Source organism: Podarcis raffonei, chromosome 14 (genome assembly GCF_027172205.1).
Source record: "Podarcis raffonei isolate rPodRaf1 chromosome 14, rPodRaf1.pri, whole genome shotgun sequence".
Classification (NCBI taxonomy): Eukaryota; Metazoa; Chordata; class Lepidosauria; order Squamata; family Lacertidae; genus Podarcis; species Podarcis raffonei.
In genome coordinates this window covers 35,396,567-35,418,575 of record NC_070615.1, presented here as the reverse complement: position 1 = coordinate 35,418,575, position 22,009 = coordinate 35,396,567, and the positions used below count along the sequence as shown (strand labels likewise).

Below are 22,009 nucleotides of genomic sequence, written 5' to 3'. Positions count from 1 at the left end.
GAATCAGGGGCGGGGCGAACAACCGGGAAGCGCACGCCGTTTGAATAGAGACGGCGGGCAGAAGGGACGTTCATGACAGCTCTCGGGTAGGTCGCTTGCTAGGGACTGAGATACAATGAAAGGCGGTGGGGAAATGTCTTGGTGGTTTGTCCGCAACCGGTGTGCGGGGCAGGGAAGTCGCCGGGTAGGTCGCGAGCGAAGATCGGCGTCCGGTTGCTATGGAAACGGAAAAAGCGGTACCCGCCGCCCTGCGGGGCGTGGCCAAGCGATGCAACGTCGCCATGGTTACCAGCCTCCATTTTGCCTCTCCACCAATCCCATGCTTAGTTTTCCTGCTGTCAGCTTCATCGCGCGCTCGTCAAACTTTCCATTTTTAAATTGAAAATATAAAATTATACAAATATTAAGGAAATAAATCCGCAGTCCTGTTAAGAAGAAATCCTCCTTGATATCAGTGGGACTTACTCCCAGGTAAGGCTGCAGTCCTAAACCCACTTCCTTGGGAATAAGCCCCACAGAATTCACTGTGATATACTTCTGTGTAGACATGGTTAGGACTGCAAATATGTGCAAATATTTTTCAGGAGGTAAAAAGTAGAAAAGGAAAATATATGTCACTCTGATAGTTAACACAAACATTTAAATAAATATTATGTACAGCATCATCCATGCTTACCAAAAATATATATTCCTGGCCTAAATATATAGCAATGGTATATGCAAGATTTTCTCCCTCAGGTTAATTCTGTGCCGCAAACATAAAAAAGGCATCAAATGTGCCACAAATGTTTAGTGGGCATTCCTTTTGCCTTCCAATAAATTTCAATTTATAATATATGCATCTGTTTATTTAATATACATCTTGTCTTGCCTTTTTTCAGGCAACATATCTCCAAGGCAGCTTATGATAATAATAATAAACTATTGTGTGTTTTATTTTAAGTATAAATATATAAGTAGGTGGAGCTGCAACAACTGCTTTTTCAAGGTTCCATAAAGGCCATATAGGGCAGCCATGCTGGCTGATGCGAGTTGTAGTCCAAAACATTTCGAACGCATTACCAGGTCAGTAAAGTTTAACACAAGGAGATAGCCTCATGATTTTGTCCCTGCGACTTGATCACCTCCTGTTCTTAATGGCTGTTTAGGTGGTACAGTCCAAACAACAGACTACATGACTATGCTGTGGTGCTAGCCCAGAATACCACTATTTCATCATTCCTAACAATTGTTCATGCTTGCTGGGGCCAATGGGAGTTGTACTTTAGCAACATCTGGAGGGCCAAAGGTTCCCCACTCCTGTTGTAGACCTCTGGCCCTCTAGATGTTGTCCCCAATCCACCTCAGCTAGTGTGAATGATTGTTAGGGGTGATGGAAGTTGTAGTTCAATAACATCTGGAGGGCCACACATTCTCCATCCTCGATGTAGACATTCCTACCCTGTGTTTATTCTACTCTGCTCTTTCTTTAGTACCAGCATCTGAAATTCAGCTTAGGTCACATAGGATCACTTCAAATGGCATCAGAGGATCAAAACAAGGAAAAAGAGGGGGGTCCTAACCTTCCAACAGCTCCTTTCCAATGGGGAGCCATCCTGTCTGCAGTGAAAGATCAGATTCCTTCAATGGATTCTGACACCTTAGTGGTAAGTGCCATTCCCCATTTTCTGTTCTTTCAATCTCAAACAATCTGTATTAGCCATTCAAGATACAAATACTAGCAAAATTTGCAGGAAGACAGTCTTCAGCTCAAAATATCTTGCCTACGTAGAGTCAAAATTTAAGGAGCTGATTTTATAAACCCTGAAAAAACAGCTTTTTTGCCTATGACATGTTGTGGTAATTTAAATTGTATCTTGATAATTGTGGGATTTTTTTTTTTTTTTACATACACATAATTAATCTATTGTTAATCCTATGGAGTACACTGCAGTATTTATCATGAACTCTGTTCAGTTCCATTGTATTGTTCCATATTTTCAGTTGCATAAATTTTGACATTATTTACTTCCAATAAAGTGTGCTTGAAGTTCACAACTTTATGTAGTGCAGCTAGTGTGAGATGCCCAGCAGTGAGTGTAGTTGAGTATCCACAATTACTTCCTTTCCCATCTTTTCTGCCTTGGAATGAATGTCACCCAGTTTCTTTTCTCTGTTTGATAGTCTGATTGCAATGAAGATGATGGGGAGCTTTTCATCTTCCAGCGTGATCAATCCAACCTGGTTCCTGACTTCTCGGAGGAACTAGAAGACCTTCCTCCAGAAGAAGCACACTTGCAGGTCATTGGTCCTACCTATCATCACTGGGTTCCAGTAGGGTAATGCCTGTATTAAGACCAACAATATTTATTTGTTTATTTCATTTATGAATTATTCCCCATAAGACATCCTGAAGTGATTTATGGTATAGAACATATATAAAACACTTTCAAGTATAGTTACAAGTATTGCATAAATAAAAACTTCTTTTTTTTTTTTTACAAAATACATATAAATATGAAAACAACAGCAGCACATACATAAAATCAATTCAAATCCAAAAGAGACGTCTTCTGGGATAAAGAAGGCACAAAGGCACCAGTAACAAAGCTCTTATATAATGACCAGCATGAAAGGAACTGAGAAGTGGAGCTGGTCTCTCAGCAAAGCTGATGAGGTGGACCCTTCTTTGCATCACTTCCTCTGCTGTAGCCATCTGAAATGGCAGCTAAAAATGACTGTGTGTGTGTGTGTACACAGGAAGCTGGTCTCTCAGCAGTCCCCACCACAATGACAAACAGGACCATAGAAAGCTACCTTATACAGAGACAGATCATTGGTTTATCTAACTGAGTATTACCAGTAGGGAAGAGTTGGCCAGTATTTCTCTCCTAGCCTTACTTGGAGATGCTGGGGATTGAGTCTGGACCTTCTGCATGCAAGGCAGATGCTCTACCACTGAGCTACATTTTTCTGGTTTTTAATGGTTATCATTGGCGGGACCCAACAAGTAATTCTCACAAGCCACCATGTTTGAATTCACAAGTTGCTCATTCGGTCTTTATAATTTTGAATACCTGTTCTTCACATACTTAGTATTGTTTACCAAGATGTAACTGGTATCTTTCTTGTACTTATAGAAAACATTTGAGTTTATGAGACATCCAAGAGAGACCTGGAATGAAGATGGAGAAGATTCCACTTTTCAGAAAGACAAGAGTCCTAGGGGACATGTGTTACTAGACAGGGACGGATTTGGTCTTGTGACTGAAGAAAAGTCAAACCAAGAGGCCATTGCTCCTTCAGTGTCCTCTATAAATGAGAATAAACCAGGAGAGGGAATCTCAGGGGTCCCCGGAGACCAAGAACGAGATATCAGGGAAAATAAGGGGAGACTGAGCTCTTCACCTAATACGTTACCATTTGTGGAAGTGTCACCTTTTTTGATGCTAAACGCCAGTGAAAAAGAACGAAGGAAACTAATAGAAACTAAAATTCTCTCCAAGGCGGCATTGGGACCCCCTTCTGGAGAACTAGGTCATCCCCAACCAAAAAACAATAACAACAATTTAGAAATTGCAGAACAGGAGCCAGGAGCTATTTCAGCTGAACACCCCCGAGAGCTGATGCTGTTTGCCTTCAAGGTACACATAATAATATGGGTCTCTATTCTTCTTCAGAACAGCCTCTCTGTATTCTCTGTTCTTTGTTGTCTGTGGAAGTTGAAGGTCTAAGCATGCAGAATATTATCTGATCTTGTTAGGCTGAATGTTAATTTTACTGGTAGATAAAGGGTAGGGATTTGCATTTGTTTTTAAGAGAGCTCAAGGTGGTATGAGAGACTCATTGTTGTGAGCACACTCATCACATTATTGTTTTTTTATTAAAGGGGTCCTTCAAGTCTTTCTAGTGTGTCTATTGGGACAGAAAAAAATGCTCAGTACAGGTGACAATGATTGCCATGTTGGCTGTTTGGCTAAGGATGTCAGAGAATCCCAATGGAACCAGACATGGGAGTGGAAATTGTCATTGTTTGCTTATTTGTCCCATGCACAGAAATCAGTATTATCCACTGTTGTTGTTTTCCAGTCTGCAAATGATATTTAATTGATAACTCCCCACAACCATCACCATTTGCATTGTGTCTGCTTTGTACTGAAATGAATGGTGTGGAATAATATAATTAATTATGTCAAATTGCACTACAGTGGAGAGCAAGCCAAACGACATAGTTTTCATTCGAAGCAGAAATGCAGCAGAACGGTAACAGTGTTGCATGCAATGAACACGGGTCAAAATGGAAATCAGTGCCTTCTCACAATCCTAGCTGTGGCTTAATCCCCTCCAAAGTCCATCAGCTCTGGCCAACTGACAAGGCCAGTGCCAAGAGTAGGGATGCACAGCTCAGTCTATTGGTCAATTTCAGATGTGCTCCTTCTTAAATCCATTCCATCCTATTTCTGTATTAATCTGTGATCATTAATTTTTTAATCCACACAGATCTTTTTAAATTTAAGTACATATTTCAATGCAAAATTGTTTGCATTATGGCAAAATTGTACAGTATTTAAATATGTGTTGCATATTATTGTTTGCATTTGTAAATGTGTTTTATCCTGAAATGAACATTTAAACACAATTTGGTGGTTTTGAGGAGAGCAAAATCTGGAGATCTGTGAAATCCGAACGGTAATTAGGTTCTGATACGCTCATTACTTTGAGAGTTGCAAGGGAGGTCTGCAAATGGAATTAAATTCCTCAAGCATCCCTAACCAAGAGCAGACACTAAAGTAAGGTAGCCTGATTACGATGCTGGTGTTACCAACTGCAAATCTGATGTGACAGTATCAGAAGGAAACATTGGAGAAGATAATTTATTTTAGTCCCCTAAAAAGAAAGCAACTAATAAAACCATGTCACAGAGACATGCTATGCAAGTCTGGCAACAAGCTACTTCTCTTGTGTAAAAGGGGTTATTCTTGAAGAGAGTGCAAAGTTAGCCTGCTTCTTGAATCACCTTCAACTATCTGCAGGGGGCTGGGGAATGACCTATCCCTGGCCCAAAGGTGCTGTGTTGGCCACTTGTAGGCTACTTACTATGAGGTTTTTGTAGTGTTCTTTTTCTTCTAAAACCCAACCTAGGAAGGTCATAGTTTTGGAACTGCTGCATTATACATGCCTTACGCAGGAGCTCTGTGCTTAATGTTTTTATCACCCCCCCAAGACAGTCTAATTTCTCTCATAAGACTTCCTCTTGAGATTTTATACACTGAAGAAATAAATCTTAAGTAATTTGTTCTGATTTTTTTTAAAGCATTGTGTGTATTTTATGCCAGCTGTGAAAGTGGCAAGATTTCTGCCACCGCTGGAAGTCTGATTTAGCCATCTTCTTGGATTGCTTCATTCATTTCACCAGACAAGGAGTGCCATTATCAGATGCTTCCCTGCCAATAAAGCCCCCCAAGAGAACCCAACCACATTAGGGAGAAAGGATCTAGCCCTACCTGCTCCTTGTTGTACTAGTTTTCCAGATAGTGGTGCGTCCATCCTGTTACCTCAGGAGTCCCCCCACTTCGTGCCACTGTATTCGTAGCTATTGCCTTGGAAAGGGAAACCGTTAGCCCTCCAGAAGTTAATGGACTTAGGCACTCATAATTCCCAGCCAGCATAGCCCATGGGAGCTGGAATCCAACAGCATCTGAAAGGCCACTGGTGCCCCCATCTCTGCTCTAGCCCTAGCAAATCTATGGCTGAAGTGAGATTTGAACTGGGGAGCGTCCGTCTCAGAGCTCATAAACTTAGCCACTGTACTGATGTATTTCAGCATTTGACAGTGTTCCCCAACCTAGTTTCCTCCATATGTTTTGGACCACATCTCCCATCATCCCTGCCCATTGCGCCTGCTGTCAGGAGCAGTTGGAAGAACACCAGATTGGGGAAGGCTGCCATATACAATAACTGTGTAATTGGATTTCATGGTTGGGGAACCTTAGGCCAAGGGGCCAAATGCAGCCCCTCAGGCCACACCCCTCTGCAGCCATGCTCCTTACCAATCCTGCTTCAGTACTGGGCTTTGATAATGACACTGGCTTGTCTGGATGGAGGATCAAGAGGGTTGTGTGACTGTGTTTAGAAACTAGTCTGCTGTACAAAGGTAAAGCTTACATCCATTGTTCTCCCCACTTTTGCCTCTGACCCTTCACCATTGGCATGTGGCCCCTAGATGGTTGCCCAGGAGGGAATGTGGGTGGGTTTTGCCCACCCTTGCTTCTGAGTAAACATACAGGATTGCACTAGCTGTATTTGTTCATCTCCTCTGACAAAGTTCTGGGATCCAATGCGGTTTCTGTTGTCCTACTTTCTCCATCTTCTACTCTCTCCCAGGAGAGACAACGCTTGTTTCAGCCAGTAAATCTTTCTCGTCTTTGCCAAACCACGGTTAGTTAGCTCCAGTCTTACATTACAAATTAAATCGAAGGATCTGGCGACTGCCAAAAGCAAAATCTGCCCTGTTAGGGAAGCGCTAATCAGAGCTCCTTCACTCCTTTGAGGTTTATCATCCTGGAAACAGTGAAGAGCCTCTTTTGAGATGGCGTGACAGACAAAGGGGATTATTACAATGGAAACTGCATTAGCTTTCAGCACTGAGACTGTTTGGATCAGAATGAAAGGATTGAATTTACATGTTTGTTGTAACTGTGATGCTAGTGAGTTGTAATTGGCAGTCTTGTGTCGTCTTCAGAATGATATAGCAAATGCTATTATGGTCTGCCCTGAAACTGTCAGATTATAACAGAGATCCACAGCTCTAGTGTGGGGGAAAAAAATAACAGCAACAACATCACACTCGTAAGAGTTCATATTATGAAAAACATGCTGTTCCTATTACCTTTTTCCACATGTGATTTGAGAACAAATATACAGAAACATAGCTGACGCCCCATTGAGCAGCCTGGCAGCCTAGTTCAGATGAATAGGACTTTATCTTTTTCGCAGGACAATCAGAAAGTGCCTTTTTCTTCTGTTTTAAAAGTTACAATACAAAAATGCAATTGAATCAGCCATAACACTGCTCATTGCTTTAGAGAAGAGCTGAAACCATGTTTAGATTCCGGCTTCAGATTGTCTATTACGAAAGAGCCATGATTAACTCTCAGCTGCCATAAATGGCACTTTCAATTTAACTGTTGTCTACAGTTAAGCCTGGCAGGGGAATCAGCCATCTAAAGGGAGCAGGTAGGCAGGTTTCAGATCCTGGGTTATGTGGGAACCTGGGTTACTTAGTCCTAAGTACGATTAACACCACTACCAGTGTAACAATTAAATGCAGTTGAATCCTCTAGGGACAATTTGTCCTCCAAAGAAGGGGATGGGAGAAAGAGTGTGTAGTCCATCAGTCCATTCCCTCTTTGCTTAACTACGATTCAACAATTGGCAGTGCTGTTTTCGGTAGGTATAGGGGGGAAATTCAGTTTGTGTTCAGAGGTGAACTTGTGAAATTCATGTTGGTTGAAGGAAAAAATTACACATAGAAAGGAGAATTCCTGGATGCCAAGACAGTGGCAGAGCTTCAGGCTTTGGCACCAGGGGCAGAGAGCAGATGGGGGTGGGGCTGGCAGGCACCCCGGGGGCGTGATGCGCTGCCCGCAGGGGCGTGGCATGCATTCTGGGGGCGTGGTGCACTGCCCGCAGGGGTGTGGTGCGCTGGGGCACCCAGTGCGGGGGGGGGGAGCAGCCACGATGGAACCCCACCGGGATCATGCTGCTGGGGGCGCTGCGCTCCCCCTGCCCCCCTCTTCCTCCGCCAGTGTGCCAAGATCCAAGTTTGGAGTAAGTACTCTTTGGTGAAGGAACCCCAGCAGAGATTTAAAACCTGCAACAAATTCAGGCTTGGAAATATAGGCTATTAAACCTTATAATATTCCCTTCCAAGTGATTTGCAAAATACTCCCCTCTTCTCCCAGCATAGGGAAAGACCAAACCTTTAGTAAGTTAAAAATTATTTACTTGGAAGGACAGATTCATGTGCTTTTCCATAGAGCATTCAGAAAAAGTTGTATAGGCGGTAAAATGTTGCTTAGTTACAGAGTGGTGAAAGTTTCTAAATTATTGGTATAGGAACTCAAGAGTGGTTTGTGAGAGCCTTGCGGTCTGAGCTGGAGCAACCTGGAGCGTCTATACATCAAGTAGACTGGGGGAGAACAATAGGTCTGAATACCTAGTTCCTCCCAAAGTGAGCGGAAGTGAACAACATACTCTATGGTTTTAAGCCCTTCATGCGTTAATTAGACCTAAGCATGTTAGTTATAGGCGGCTGATTATCTCACAATTCACACCCTCCCAAATAATACACAAATGGAACCACAGCCATCCTTTGAAATAATAACTTTTCCAAATTTTGCAGTGCAATTCTCCAGCCAATCAAAATGTATAAAAATGAATATACTGGTATAAAGTGTGCATTGAACTGCATCACTGAAAAAAACAAAAATGTATTATATTAAGGGAAATTGCTTGCAAAAATGTGCGTATACATCAGAATTGCATGCAAGTATGTATTATTAGAAGAAATTAGGATAAAGCCTTTCAAACTTAAACTTTACGGTGGCCCCATTCAACTGCAAACTGTTCTCCTTTCAGGACATTGAAAAGTGGAATCTAGACAAGGTACTACAGGACCTGGAGAAGCAAAGTGGCGATAGAAATTGTACAGTGGAAACCGCTTTTTCTTCAATGAACCATGGTGAATGTGCATCCATGAGAGCTGAAGTCAGATTGCAAAACTGAGTTCAAAAGTCATGCCAGATTTGAGTCCCACCCTCTCCAGTTTCCTGGCCAGTGGGCCAGATCCTTATTGCTCTACTCTGCCAGACCAAATCTGTAGATGGGCAGTGGGAATGTGCCTTGTTCCAGCAAAGGAACAACCAGGAGGTCACTTTAAGCTCCTGATTGTTCCATTGAAGCCTTGCCCTTAGCTGACCCACAGTTGGGCATGGTTACCCCCAAGATGGCTTGCTGGGCCAAGTTTGGTCAGCAGGCTAGAGGCTTTTTACCCCGTTGTGCAGGTTTACTCAGAAACAAGTCCCATTGTTTCAATGAAATCACTTCCAGGGAAGTATACCAGGAATTGCAGCCTGTCTACAGCAGGACTAGAGAACCTCTGTTCTGTCCATGGCCACGTTCCCTGGTGGTGTAATTTCCACCAGGGATGGGCAGAGTCACCATTTTGCGTGTGCGCTCTCCCTCTCCCTCTTTCTCTCTGACATGCCCTTTCTTTCCTCCATCTCTTCCTCCTCGTCCAATGGGCTGCTGAGGAAGGGTCAGATTTTGCTAGAGATCTGACTGGATCAATTTTATAGGGCTTTTGAAGCGCGACACATTTCCATTATTTTGAATGGATATGCTCTGAGAAGAACTTAATTGGGTACAGCTCATTATGGGAAAGTTGTTCATTGCGCCTGCATTTGGGCACCTCTTAAGATACTATAGTCAAATTTGGCATGGTGATTCACAAGATGAAGGAGCAGTCATCCCCCCCTATGTTTGGATACAGTTGGAAGCCAATTGGAATCAAGATGGGAAATGGAACCTTTCAAAACCACATTGATGTTTTGGTTTCTTAGAATTATCCATCAACGCTAGGAAAGTTATGGGAGTCCAAAGGGCAGGAGCAGGGGGACAAAATCCTAAAAGACAGATTGTAGTGAAGTGAGGAGCATGCAAGGATGCAAAAGAACTGGGTCTGAGGAAGAATAGCCTGACAGAGAGCAGTGGAGTGGTGTTGGCTACCTGGCCTGACAGCATCATATTGAAGACTGGGGTTTGACCTGTCTAATAATAATAATAATAATAATAATAATAATAATAATAATTTATTATTGCTACTCCGCCCATCTGGATGGGTTTCCCCAGCCACTCTGGGTGGCTTCCAACAAAAGATTAAAAATACCTTAAGACATCAGTCATTGAAAACTTCCCTAAACAGGGCTGCCTTCAGATGTCTTCTAAATCTCATATAGTTGTTTATTTCTTTGACATCTGATGGGAGGGTGTTCCACAGGGCGGGCACCACTACCGAAAAGGCCCTCTGCCTGGTTCCTTGTAACTTCGCATCTCACAGTGAGGGAACCCCTAGAAGGCCCTCACTGCTGGACCTTAGGTTGAACGAAGGGGGTGGAGACGCACCTTCAGGTATACTTGTATACCTTCAGGACCTTGTATAGCTCCTAGAAAATCTGGGAAGCAGGTATGTGCCCTGAAAAACCTCAGAGAAAAGTGGCCCACCAACTGACAAAGGCCTCTGCCTCTGCCTCCAAAATGCCCCAGGCCATAGGAGCTACCATCTGTCAGATTGCAGCTTTCCCTTCATCCCCAAAGCCCCTCCAACTTGGGTAATGGATTTATACTGCTTCTGCACACTTGTATCTCCCCCATCTACATCTTGCATTGCTCTTCCCAGCCTTTTGCATTCAGCCAGACTTAAAGTTCTGCCAGAGAACCAACTGATTGCAATAGATTCCAACCTCCCTGTGCATTGTCCCCCCACCCCTCGCCCCCCGGCCAGGCTTCTGTGTGCACCTCTCTTGGTGGTCTGGCACTTCACTTTTGGGAAGCCTGATTTAATTTCTAGTTTTCTTGAATAAAGACATCGCTCACTTTACCATCCCTCCCATTCGTGTCCTTTGGGGAAATCATAATGATGCTAACATTGAAATTCTTTCTGGCAGCTGGACTGAGTGTTTCTCTTCTTTATTTCACCTTCAGAAGCTGTCAGGGCTCAGTCACAAACAAGGCTCATGGGAAAGCTAGAAGAGCTATGCCTCAAGCAGTCAAGGGCATTTTTCTCTCACCGCAGGAGGTGCCTTGCCAAGTTTCCCAACTTCAGTGAGTGCCAGGGAGATGGGAGGTAGGTCCTCAAGCCTTTAAGAATTCATTTTTGTACACACCTGACGTCAATGCTTATGATAAAGACTTCCAACAAAAGAAAGGGTAGTTTCCAGGACTGGGCCAAGGATGTAAGGCTGGTTTAAGTGTCATAGCATCTCCTGTCCCCAATAAGACCTCTTAAAATTAAGCATTTTCTTCTTCTTAGCCTCTGCAAAGTACTGCAGTTTCTGGCTCTCCTTGTGTAGGAGCAGTGTCAACTAAACCATTTTGCAATTGGTTTAAATTTGTAATGTAGACATGCCTGTCATGGACAAAATTCAATAGGAGATGCTTTCTTTTCTAGAACATTATACAACAGACTTCTTGTTATGTTTAGAAATTCTTTTAACAAAATCTATTTTGTGCCTTACTTTGTGATGGTGGATAATCCACTGACACAATGATTTGTATTCCCAAGAGATGTACCCATCCTGGCATCATGGACGAACGGCCAAAGCCTTCCTCCAATTGAACTGCAACGTTTTCCAGAGCCTCCAACGGTATATATTGATCTAAGGGAAACAACATCTCAGAGGTCTGAGTCGTTGGCTGATGAGCAGCAAAGGTAATTGCCAGCATGTTAACATCTGTGGGATCAGAGGCAGTGAAGAAGCAAACACCACCCTTGTAGTGTGAGAACTAACATCATCATATGGGATGTTTTAATCCATCCTAGGGCTTAACAACAACTGAAGGTGGAGGAGCTGCAGTAGCCACCTCATGAGACCAGTACTGTATTCCAGGAGCACGTAGCTCAATGGCAGGACACATGCTTAGGCGGTTGAACTGGTGTGGAGAACCTCTGGCTCACAGATTTTGCTAAACTACAGCTCCATCATCCTGGCCCTTGACCATTCTTGCTGGCACTGAATGGAGCAGTAGTTCAGCAATATCTGAAGGGCCAGAGGTTCCCCCATGCCTGCTGAAGAAGGTCTCAAGTGCAATGGAATCACTATTGAAAAGGATGAGGGAGAGATTATGGGAAAGACACATTCCTGAGTCCTCTGTGGCATCTGGAGTAGATAGGGATGGACAAATCTCAGTTTTTGTTTCTCTCTGCTTTTCCTTTTCCCAGTCTTACATTTAGTTCTCCATGTTTCCACATTGGTTTGTGATTGATTGATTTCTTTAAAAGTCCTCATGAAAACTCACCAGCATTTTAGTGCAAATTTTGTCCTAGTAGACACGTGTTTGTATGCAATTTTGCCCCAAAAGCACATATTTGTAGAGCAATTTTCTCTAATATAAGGCATTTTTGTATGTTTCCCCCCCTCACTGATGTATGCATCTTTGTGCTTTATGCCTTTTTGTGCGCACTGCTTGGCTGGAGAACAGCACTGCAAAATTTTGAAAAGTTTGAATTTTGAAGGATGGTTGCGTTTTGGTTTGCATGATGTTTCACAAAGTGCAAATTAGGTAGGTTCACATTTGAATGTGAACCAAATCAAATCTCTCCTATTGTTCATCCGTTGGCCTGACTTGGCACAAGGCAGCTTCTTAGGTCCTTTTCCAGCTTGGCAGGGCCTCTTTTCCTTCTCATTAGACACATGTCTGATGGAGCCAGACCTTTGATTTCCAGTGGAAGAATTGTGTGGGAAATACCAGGACTGTCAGCAGTAATCAGTATAAATGGTAGGTTAATGAATTAGAGCTATTGTTGGTCAGCTAGCAGGGGCTCATTTTGATCAGTGGGGCTGCAAGTCAAGGGGATATTGAGTTGGTTCTGGCATTTTGTTGGAATGAAAGAGAGAGAGAGAGAGAGAGAGAGAGAGAGAGAGAGAGAGAGAGAGAGAAAAGATGGCCTTTTCTTCTGGAGATGAGGAGTAGCTTGTGCATGTTATTGTACACTTTCTTCTCTTTTGCAGAAAGCTACCTATATTGTGAGAGTCTGACACCATGAAAATGCATTTAAACTGAACTGACTTTATCAAGCAACATCGTTATTTTAACTGGTTGGCAGTCCCGGAAAACACCCTTCACAAATCTGGGCTGGTTGCTGGGCTTCTCTCAGCTCTTTGAGGGGAATGGGGATCTCTTAACAACTCACAGCACCCTGAACAAACTACAGTTCCCACAATTTGGGGGGGGGGAGCCATAACTGTTTATAGTAGTATTATAGTGTGTTAAATGTATGGTGCAGGTAAGGCCAAAGGTTGGTTGTGCTGAGACCATACACATTTAATTGGGGATTTCCGTAGTCTGAGGACTTCCATATAAAAAGGCCCTGTGTCTTGTACCTGCCAAGTGAATCCTTACAAGCAGGCATACAAGTCCAGGTTCTGAAGTAAGTCCTGAGCACTTGTAGCACATCTGCTTTGCATGCAGAAGGTCTCAGGTTCAACACCCAGTGTCTACAGCAGGTGTGGGGGACCCCCCCACACACAATGTTGCTGAACTAATTGCAATTCCCGTCAGCCCCAGCAAGCATGGCCAATGGCCAGGGATGATGGGAGCTGTAGTTCCACAACATCTGATCTTCAGGTAGGGTTGGGAAAGACTCCTGCCTGAAACTCTAGGAAGCTGCTGCCAGTCATTGTAGACAGTACTGACCAAGATGGACCAGTCATCTGTGACTTGGTATATGGCAGCTTGCTGTAAATATATTCTCCCTTTCTGTGAGAGGCCCATGTCATACAAAGGCTATGTTTTGCTCATAAAGTTGTATCCAACATAACTCAAGATTAACTGAGAAATGGTGGATATTTTTTCCCCTTTAGACAGCCAGTTTTGTTGAATCATCTTGTGCCAGGGCTGGGGAAGCTATGACTCTATGTTGTTGGACTCCAGCTCTCAGCATTCCCTGGTAATTGGCCCTGCTTAGTGGGTTTGATGGGAGTTTGTACCCATCAACATCTGGAAGGCCATAGCTTCCCCATCCCTGTCTTATGTCCACATACTGCAGTTCTGTTGATCTTTGTATTTAATATGGCAATATGAATTCAATTCAGATTCCCCTGTCACACTCCATCTCATGACCAAGGCTGATTTTAAGAAAACGCAAACTGGGAAACCAGTTTTTATTGTCTCTGAAATAGCAGAATTGGTTTTTAAATGCACTAGTGCTGAATGATGCCTCTCTGTGAATTCTGGGAACGCAGTACTGAACCATTCTGACAGAGGATCTCAGGGGAGCTGCTGATTTGTTTTCTCCTTGAGATTGAAGGATTCCCAGCACCAGAATAGTAAAGGGAGATGAAAAAGGCCCAAGGGCAATATTAATCAAGAGTTAGGAGGAGGTTACTGTAGACCATGGGCAAAGGGGCTTAATTACATTGCCTGTTATCATAAGCCATAAATATAAAGTAGTCATTCATGCAATTGCCTGTAATATTCTGTGGGTAAAAATAAAATAAAATTGCAAGGCAGCTCTTCTAACTATTAAAAAACTGAGTTCTGAGCATGAAAGGGCACACAATATTCCTTTGTAGTTCCGACTACATCAGATTGTGCGGAAGAACCCTTTTAGAGGTATGCGGAAGCAATGCTGTTCACTTCATTATGTGTGCTGTTTTCAGAAGTGAGTTTCAAGTACATCAGGTCCAAAAGTGGCCCTCCAGACTTCTCTGTCCAGCCCTCAGGACACATTCCAGGCCACAACTCCTTGCCCCCAGGCCACTTCTGAAACTGGACGTACTCCACCCTTTCTCAAGTGCTTCTGCCTTCCTGGAATGTGTCCTTGAGCTGCAATACTGCTTCTTGCATATCTAGATGGATGATCAAGAGGTGTGTGTGTGTGTGTGTGTGTGTGTGTGTGTAGGGGTAAAAGAAACCCATGGCATTTGTGTGGCTGGAATGCAACCTTCCACATAAAGGCAAGGGTTACAAGATTGTTGTTCTCCTCACTTTTGCCTCTGGCTTAATCCATCATTTACATGTGGCCCCCCAGGAGTTTGCCCACAAGGGAATGCGGCCCTCAGACTAAAGAAAGCTTCTCCACCAGTGACCAGTGGCCTATGCTAAAGAGCAAAACAACAACAACAAACCTACGGTTACGTGAAACATACTCAATAAACACACAAGACGTAACCGGCTGTACTTTTGAATAAATAAGGTATACTATTCATTGTATCAAATTGTAGATTTCCACAGAAGTCTCAAAGTTCAACAAAAAAAACAGAAGACCCAGAGGATCAGTTCATTCTCTAGTCAGTTCATGCATAAGGTCCATACATGTATAAGTATCTATACCACCTGTCTGTTTATAGAGTCCAATAATCCACATGAAGGGTTGTTACTGTTCCACAGAATCCTTTCACAGAGTCTAAGACAAGGATTTCCGGAATATTTGCCTTTTTTCGCCATCCTAGGCTTCATCAGTAGAACAGACATATGTAATATTACAGGATAGTAGATCTTATAGCATAGTAGTGCTTGCCTTCCCCTGTCTTCCCACTGAGCAACCCCCCCCCCCCCCCATGTCTCCTGGATATCTGCTGCAGAAATGCCTCTTCAACTCCCAGTTTGCATTGAACTTGTTACGAACAATATCTGGTGGCCTGAACGCTCTGATCCAGTCTTTGGGTATTGTGATAGAGAACAGGAGCAATCAGTAATGAAGCATTAATGGGATTTCTCGTTCACTTTGTAGCTCGAGTGGCAGCTCCACAGATGAAGAGGAGGAGGAGGAAATGGAAGTGACAGACCGAGAGAAAGTGGAAGAGGGGATGAAAGAGTTTCCTCAGCCATCACGGTACAGAATAAAGACATCCCACATTTCCATGAACTGCTAACGTGACAAGAATTAGATGCCTTTCCAGAGCCAGGCCTCTTCTTCAGTCACAAGGAAGACCAACTGACACAGAGCTTTACAAGCGCTGCTAAATTGGCTTTTAAAAACTGAACACTAAGGGCCTTTTCACAGATTATCTGGCACCAAACTCAGGTTTGCCAACTGCACTGCAGCTGATCTGGGCTCTTTTGTGAGTGTTCCTGTATGAAACAGGTTTCCTATCCTGCCCTTCCTCCTGAAGGAGCCCAGGGTGGCAAACACATCAATAATGAAAAATATTTTTAAAAGCATTCTAAAAATGGTGGAAAACATTCTCTCAAGCAGTGATCTCAGGGTTGCCAGGAACAGTGTGTTTTGGAGGAGTGCCTTGAGTGAACTGTGTCTTTCAGTCATCAGAGCCCTGGGTAAATAGGAGTGTTTTTAATTCCTCTTTGAAGTCACTAAAGAGGGAGACAGATGAGCTTCATTAGGGAAGGCATTCCACAAATGAGGAACTGCCACAGGTCAACAGCAACTGGGCAAAGTGTCTTAAGGTATGCTGCTAAAAGTGTTGCTGGCCCTGAGAAGCTCATGAATCTGAATTCTGTGCGTTCTCTCTCTCTCTCACGATATCATAGCAGACGCACAGCCCTTCAGCTGTATTACAGTGGGATTGCTTCCTTTCATAATGAACTTGTGTGATCACTGCTGAGAGAAATAGAGCAAAACATACAAAACTGCCCTACGATGAGTGAGCATGCTCAGTAGCTACAGAATGTCGGCATCTCTTGGAAAAGAAGGCTGGGGGTGGATGGGAGCAGAATATCTTCTTTCATCCCCTTACAGCTTATAATATCTTAGGGGAGGGCATGGATGTCAGCTGGAAGCTTGAACAGCAGCATTCCTGTTAGACGGTGAGGACAGACTGCAACATTTTGTTTCAGCTCCCAGGTCTTCATTACCCTGCATGACATCTTGCACTGATTTGCATAACAACAACAACAGCAACAACAACAACAACACTGTAGTCCACTTACATACCCAAATGGCTTCTAGGTGGTTTGCAAGTGTTGTTGTTGTTGTTGTTGTTGTATTTCAATGTCTATACCACCCTTTATCAAAAGACCCCAGGGAGGCATACAGCATTAGGAACACATTTTATTCTTGCATTGCAGGGGGTTGAACTAGGTGATGGTCCCTTCCAACTCTACAATTCTATGATTCTACAGTGCATAATGATCAAAACATAATACAAAGCTTAATGATAGACAGCGTAATGATAAAATATTCATAATAACAGTCCCCTCACTTTTAACTAGCCATATATTATTTAATGGCCAAAGGTCTGGGTAAAGAGAAATGTTTTTGCCTGGCACCTAAAGGCATGCAATAATGGTGCCTTTCTGGGAAGAACATTCCACAGAAAGGGAGCTACCGCAGAAAAGGCTCATTCTTGTGTTGCCACCCTCCAAACTCTCAGGGAGGGGGGACATAGAGAAGGACCTCAGATGACAAGTGCAGGGTCCAGATCAGTTTGTATGGGGAGTGGCAGTCCTTATGGTATTGAGGTCCTTAGCCATGGAAGTCTTCATAGGTCAACACCAGCACTTTGAATTGGGCCTGGAAACTAATTGCCAGCCAGTGCAGTCAGGATTGGTGTTACATGCTCAGAACATCTTGTTTTGGTGAGCAAGAAATCAATTTTAAAACCCAGACATAATTTAAATACAAAATAAAGCAATTCCATGAGAACATTAAAAACACCCAGAATTAATTTGTGGTTTTTTGTTTGTTTTTTACAAAAGCCTGTTTAAAATCATGACAATTAAAGCAATTCAAAGAACAATTGGGTCAAGAAGTTCAGGTTCAGAAAGTTGCCTGAACAAGTGCATCTTCAAAAGCTGGTGGTATGCCAATACGGAGAGTATGTCAACAGAGAGGGCATTCTATAATGCTCCTGCTGCCAGTGGTAGAGCCCTCCTCTGTGTTTCCACAAGCTAATAATGACCAGGCTGGGTAACTGGGTTCAATTTGCTGATCTTAATGCCCTGACCAGGCAGTGAGGCAGAAAACGGTTCAAACCAACTCCCACGGAGTTAGGATCTTTTAGGTAAGGCTTGACTGAGCAGCTCTTTTGCTTTCATTCACAGCAAGGGTTGCACTGCGAAAAGCTTTCTGCTGCAGCAGCTTCGCTACTTTCGCAAGATATCTCAGTCTTCATCTGTTGCCCAGGACAAGGAAAAGTGCCAGAATCTCAAGAGCTCAGAAGAAAATGACCAGCTGGGAGTCAGGAGAAGACAGAGCCTAAAACTGAGGAGACCCACCTCCAGGGGGTCAGGGAATTCAGAATCTAGTGCAAGAAGCTTCCCCGCTCTGGATCTTAACAGTGTGGCAAGGAGCTCAAGAGAACTCAAGGGAGAAACCAAGAAAGGGTCAAACAGAGAGACACCTCAAGACTCTACAGACAAAGACACAGGATACCCAAGGTAGCCTGGAATATTCTTTAGATATCAACTGTATTTACAGTATATCTCGCCTTCCCTTCAAGGAAATTAGGTTGACCTACATGACTCCTTAATCCTCACAACGACCCTGTGAGGTAGATTAGCCTGAAAGAGAGTGAATGCCTAAGGTCACCCAGAAAGCTTCATGACTAAGTGGAGGTTTGAACCTGGGCCTTTTCACCCTGGACCTGCTCCTTTTATAATACGAATAAAAATTGTATAAACACAAAAACCATGTTGACATCATAACACAACTGACAAAAAAACCCCAAAGTTAACTACTGTTTTATCATACACTAAAAATCTTCATCAAAATAGCCTCACTTTTAGTCAATGAAAAAGAATACAAAATTAAATATTGTTTTAATCCTTTAAAGGTTATTTACAATTATAAATTCAATCTGGCTTCAAAGCACTCCCAACAACCGCCCTGTGATCTTAGGATGGGTAGTATATAAATTTAATAACAACAACAACGATGAATCTGGATTCATTTTCCCCCTGTATCTTATTCCCTTAGTAGAGAATAAAGCTGATCAATTTTTCAGCAAAACGGTCATAATCCTGCTTGCCTTCTCTCAATTCTGATGATATTGGTTTGTTTGACCATGCAAGCTGCGTCCCATCCTTTATTTAGCCAGTTGTCCAGTATGGGGATTCTGGGAATTCTTCCAATTATAAGCAATTTTCATACAAGCAGCACTCAGCAGATAAAGGACCATCTCTCTGTACTTCGGGCCTGATGCTTTAACAATCAAATAACACCAGCTCAGAACAGTAGATGATGGTCGTTTAGTCTAATGTGTAATAAGAAGTGTACCCTAGTCAGTGGCATATGGGACACAGGGATTGGGGGCAGTTAAGGAAAGCCTAGCTTGGGAAATAAGAAAAAGGAGATGGGTTGGATGAAAGTGAAATTAGGATGGTTTCTGTGTTCAATAAATCAAGGTCAAAATCCAAAACATGATCCAGAGACTAGGAGGCCCTTCAAGGAGCTTTTCAGCCTTGGTTCCAAGAGATGCTGCCTGTTCCTCAAGGCCCTTGAGTGGTGGAGCATCTGGCTTGCCCTTTGAGGACACAGTGTATGGCACAAGGTCAGGGCCAGGTATGACACTGGAAGAACGTAGGATGAGCCAGCTGGATTAGACCAAAGGTCCATGTAGTCCAACAACCTGGTTTTCACAGTGGTCAGCCAGATGCCCATGGGAATCTCAAAAGCACAGGACCTGAGTTCAGCAGCTCTCTCTTCACTTGTGAGTCCCAGCAACTGACATTAAGTGGCATACGGCCTCTAACAGTGGAGGTAAAACATAGTCACCCTGGCTAGTAGCCATTGATAGCTTTGTTTTCTATGAATTTGTTTCATCTTCTCTTGAAGCCAACCAAGTGGTTGTGGGAGGTGGCAAGGTCACCATGTAACTGGAATAAAAATGCAACATGATGTCCCTCTCCTTGCATTTTGTAGGACAGAAGAAAGCCAAAAAGAAAAGCAGGCAGAAGAGAAGCACAGGAAACAGAGGCTCAAGGAGCAGCTGGAAAACTTAAAACCTCAGCATTCCACCACTGGAAAGCAGCCCATGGCAGAACAGACCCCCATCTTATTCCATACGGTCAGTAGCACAGAATAGCCAGAGAGCAGCCTTCTTCTCAAAGGGATCTTGTGCTTCCTTCCAACCCTGGTTGTCTTCTGGCTGGAACCCTTCCAACCCTGGTTGTCTTCTGGCTCTCATAACTGAATGCTGCTCTGTACAACAAATTCCATGCTCATAATAAAATCAGTATGTCAGGGAACAGGGTTCTAAGCCTAAACTTCTTAACAGCATGGTCATTTTCCAGGTTTGTTTGTTTTCTGGAGGAGCATTTAGTTATGTGACACACATGCACACTACTATCAGAAGTTGTCCCCTGGTTTACCACTAGGCCTTCAGGACTACGGACAGCTCCCAAATGGTAACCAGTGCCTTCAATAAAGTACAAAGCTAAAATTGTGAGATCTCAATTGGCTGCTCAAATATTCTGCCCTGGGGCTCTCTATATCTTGGGTTGCATCCAATGTTAGTCCTACCGAGAGAAGACCCACTGAAATTAATGAGCAAGACTAACTTGGGTTCATTAATTTCAGTGGGCCTGTCCCCAGCAGTAACCTTACGATATCCCTTCCAGCTCTGAAGAGCAGGTTTCTGGAGTGGAATGAGACATCTTGGGCAGTTAGCAGAACAACTCATCAAATGGTTTAGGCTAGTAGTCTCCCATCTTTTCAAACTCAGGACCAACCTTTAACGTAAACACGCATTTAGGGATCCCTTTCCTTTTTTTTTTTAAACCAAATATTTGCATGGTGGTAATGCTGCTGTCATGATCCACCTTGGACCAGGCTGTGACTTACATAGTACAGGGTCCCTAGCCACTGGTTGAAGGCTATCCACTCACTGACTTCTAGATCTGCCATTCACTCCTCTTTGCCAGCCAGGGCTTCATCTGAATCTTGGAACATGCCATTGCTTTGGGTCAGCTTTCACCTTTAGGTCTCCGAGTTGTTCTTTAGACCAGGGTCATGTCAGCTGTAACCAAGTAGGAGCATTGCATGTTCAGGCTGAAAAGTGCCTGTTCTCTTGTTGACCCAAAAGAAGAAAAGAATGAGCTGTTGAGTCTACAATCTCACACTCTCTGATATTTTACATCTGTCTTCATTCAGTTTCCCTTTCTCTGCAGTTCTGTCATTTATCAAGATCATTTCATATTCAACCGTATCCTACAGAGTCTTATTTTTTATTTTAGCAGCCCTCCACAGGTTTGTGTCATCTGCAAATCTGATCAGTGGACTCGATTCTTCTGTATAAATCAATAATAAAAAGAGAACTCTTTCACTTACAGCTAACTTCACAATACACCGTTAGCACAGTGGCAGGTTCTGAAGAGCTCCACACAGCTTGCAATCCACGCATGCCTCTTCTGTCTGACAGCTCCTTATTCTTCATAAACATCTGCTAATAAAACATTTAGAAAGGGAAGAGGCAGTGGCATCACTGGTCCACATGCAGCTGTCCTTTTCAAGACAGGTCTGACAGCCGTGCTTTCTGCATCTCAGATTGGAATATTCTTCCCTTCTTCTTTTTGATTCATGCACAGATTGAAGAATTAAATTGTTTTGACATGTGAAACCAAAGCAGTTATAATTTGGCAGCTGTGTCCTTAGAGATTTGGAAAGGAGCATGACTAAGAGAAATATAAATAAATTTTGAGGCACCACATTTCCACAGTGCCCCTTTTTTCAAGTTGATTATTGGATGTGCCGTTTTTGGGCAGGCCTAACCAAACGTTCACCTCGCCTCATCCGTGACTGGGTCTTCTGTTTCTTGCCCTCCCAATCCATCTTCCTGATCTGGTTTCTGACAAACAGTCCATTCTCAGCCCCATTTTTTACCTTTTGCCTGCTGGCTACTTCTCTGTCTACATAAAAACCCAACCACAGGGCTGTTTACATTAGTCCAAAGTCTAAGTCTTAAGGGATGGAGCTGTGGTTCAATGGTAGAGCATCTGCTTTGCATACAGAAGGTCCTACGGCGCAGCAGGGAGATAATCCTGCCTAAAATCCTAGAGAGCCACTGCCAGTCAGTGCAGACAGTACTAAGCTAGATAGACTAATGGTCTGACTTAGTATAAGGCAGGTTCCCATGATTCCTGGGCTGAAGTGTTAAGGTGGCCATGGGGCTTTATTTACAGATGACAGCCCTCTTATTTGAAGGGCTACCTGGTCCTAGTTTGATTTAAAGATAAAGAACCATCAGAAGGGACAGCAGGAGGAGCCTTGAAGTTGCCAGTCCCCAGGAAGACTGAGCAAGCACACTGTGGTGACATATATCATGTTTCTGTTTAAATTATATTTCTGAAT

The 22,009-nt window shown here is 43.3% G+C and overlaps 1 protein-coding gene across 1 annotated transcript in view; it reads left to right on the top strand.

Annotated features, from left to right (window-relative positions):
* Positions 1-55: 55 nt before the first annotated feature.
* Positions 56-22,009, top strand: part of DNAAF8 (dynein axonemal assembly factor 8) — an 89,678-nt gene continuing 67,724 nt past the window's right edge. Inside the window, exons 1-10 of the mRNA XM_053364160.1 lie at positions 56-86; positions 1,473-1,646; positions 2,164-2,280; positions 3,120-3,623; positions 8,620-8,722; positions 10,744-10,885; positions 11,324-11,470; positions 15,494-15,595; positions 17,764-18,099; positions 19,583-19,727. Of these exons, the coding sequence (XP_053220135.1) occupies positions 1,518-1,646; positions 2,164-2,280; positions 3,120-3,623; positions 8,620-8,722; positions 10,744-10,885; positions 11,324-11,470; positions 15,494-15,595; positions 17,764-18,099; positions 19,583-19,727 (1,725 nt within the window). The 5' untranslated portion in view covers positions 56-86; positions 1,473-1,517. The remainder of the gene's footprint in view (positions 87-1,472; positions 1,647-2,163; positions 2,281-3,119; positions 3,624-8,619; positions 8,723-10,743; positions 10,886-11,323; positions 11,471-15,493; positions 15,596-17,763; positions 18,100-19,582; positions 19,728-22,009) is intronic.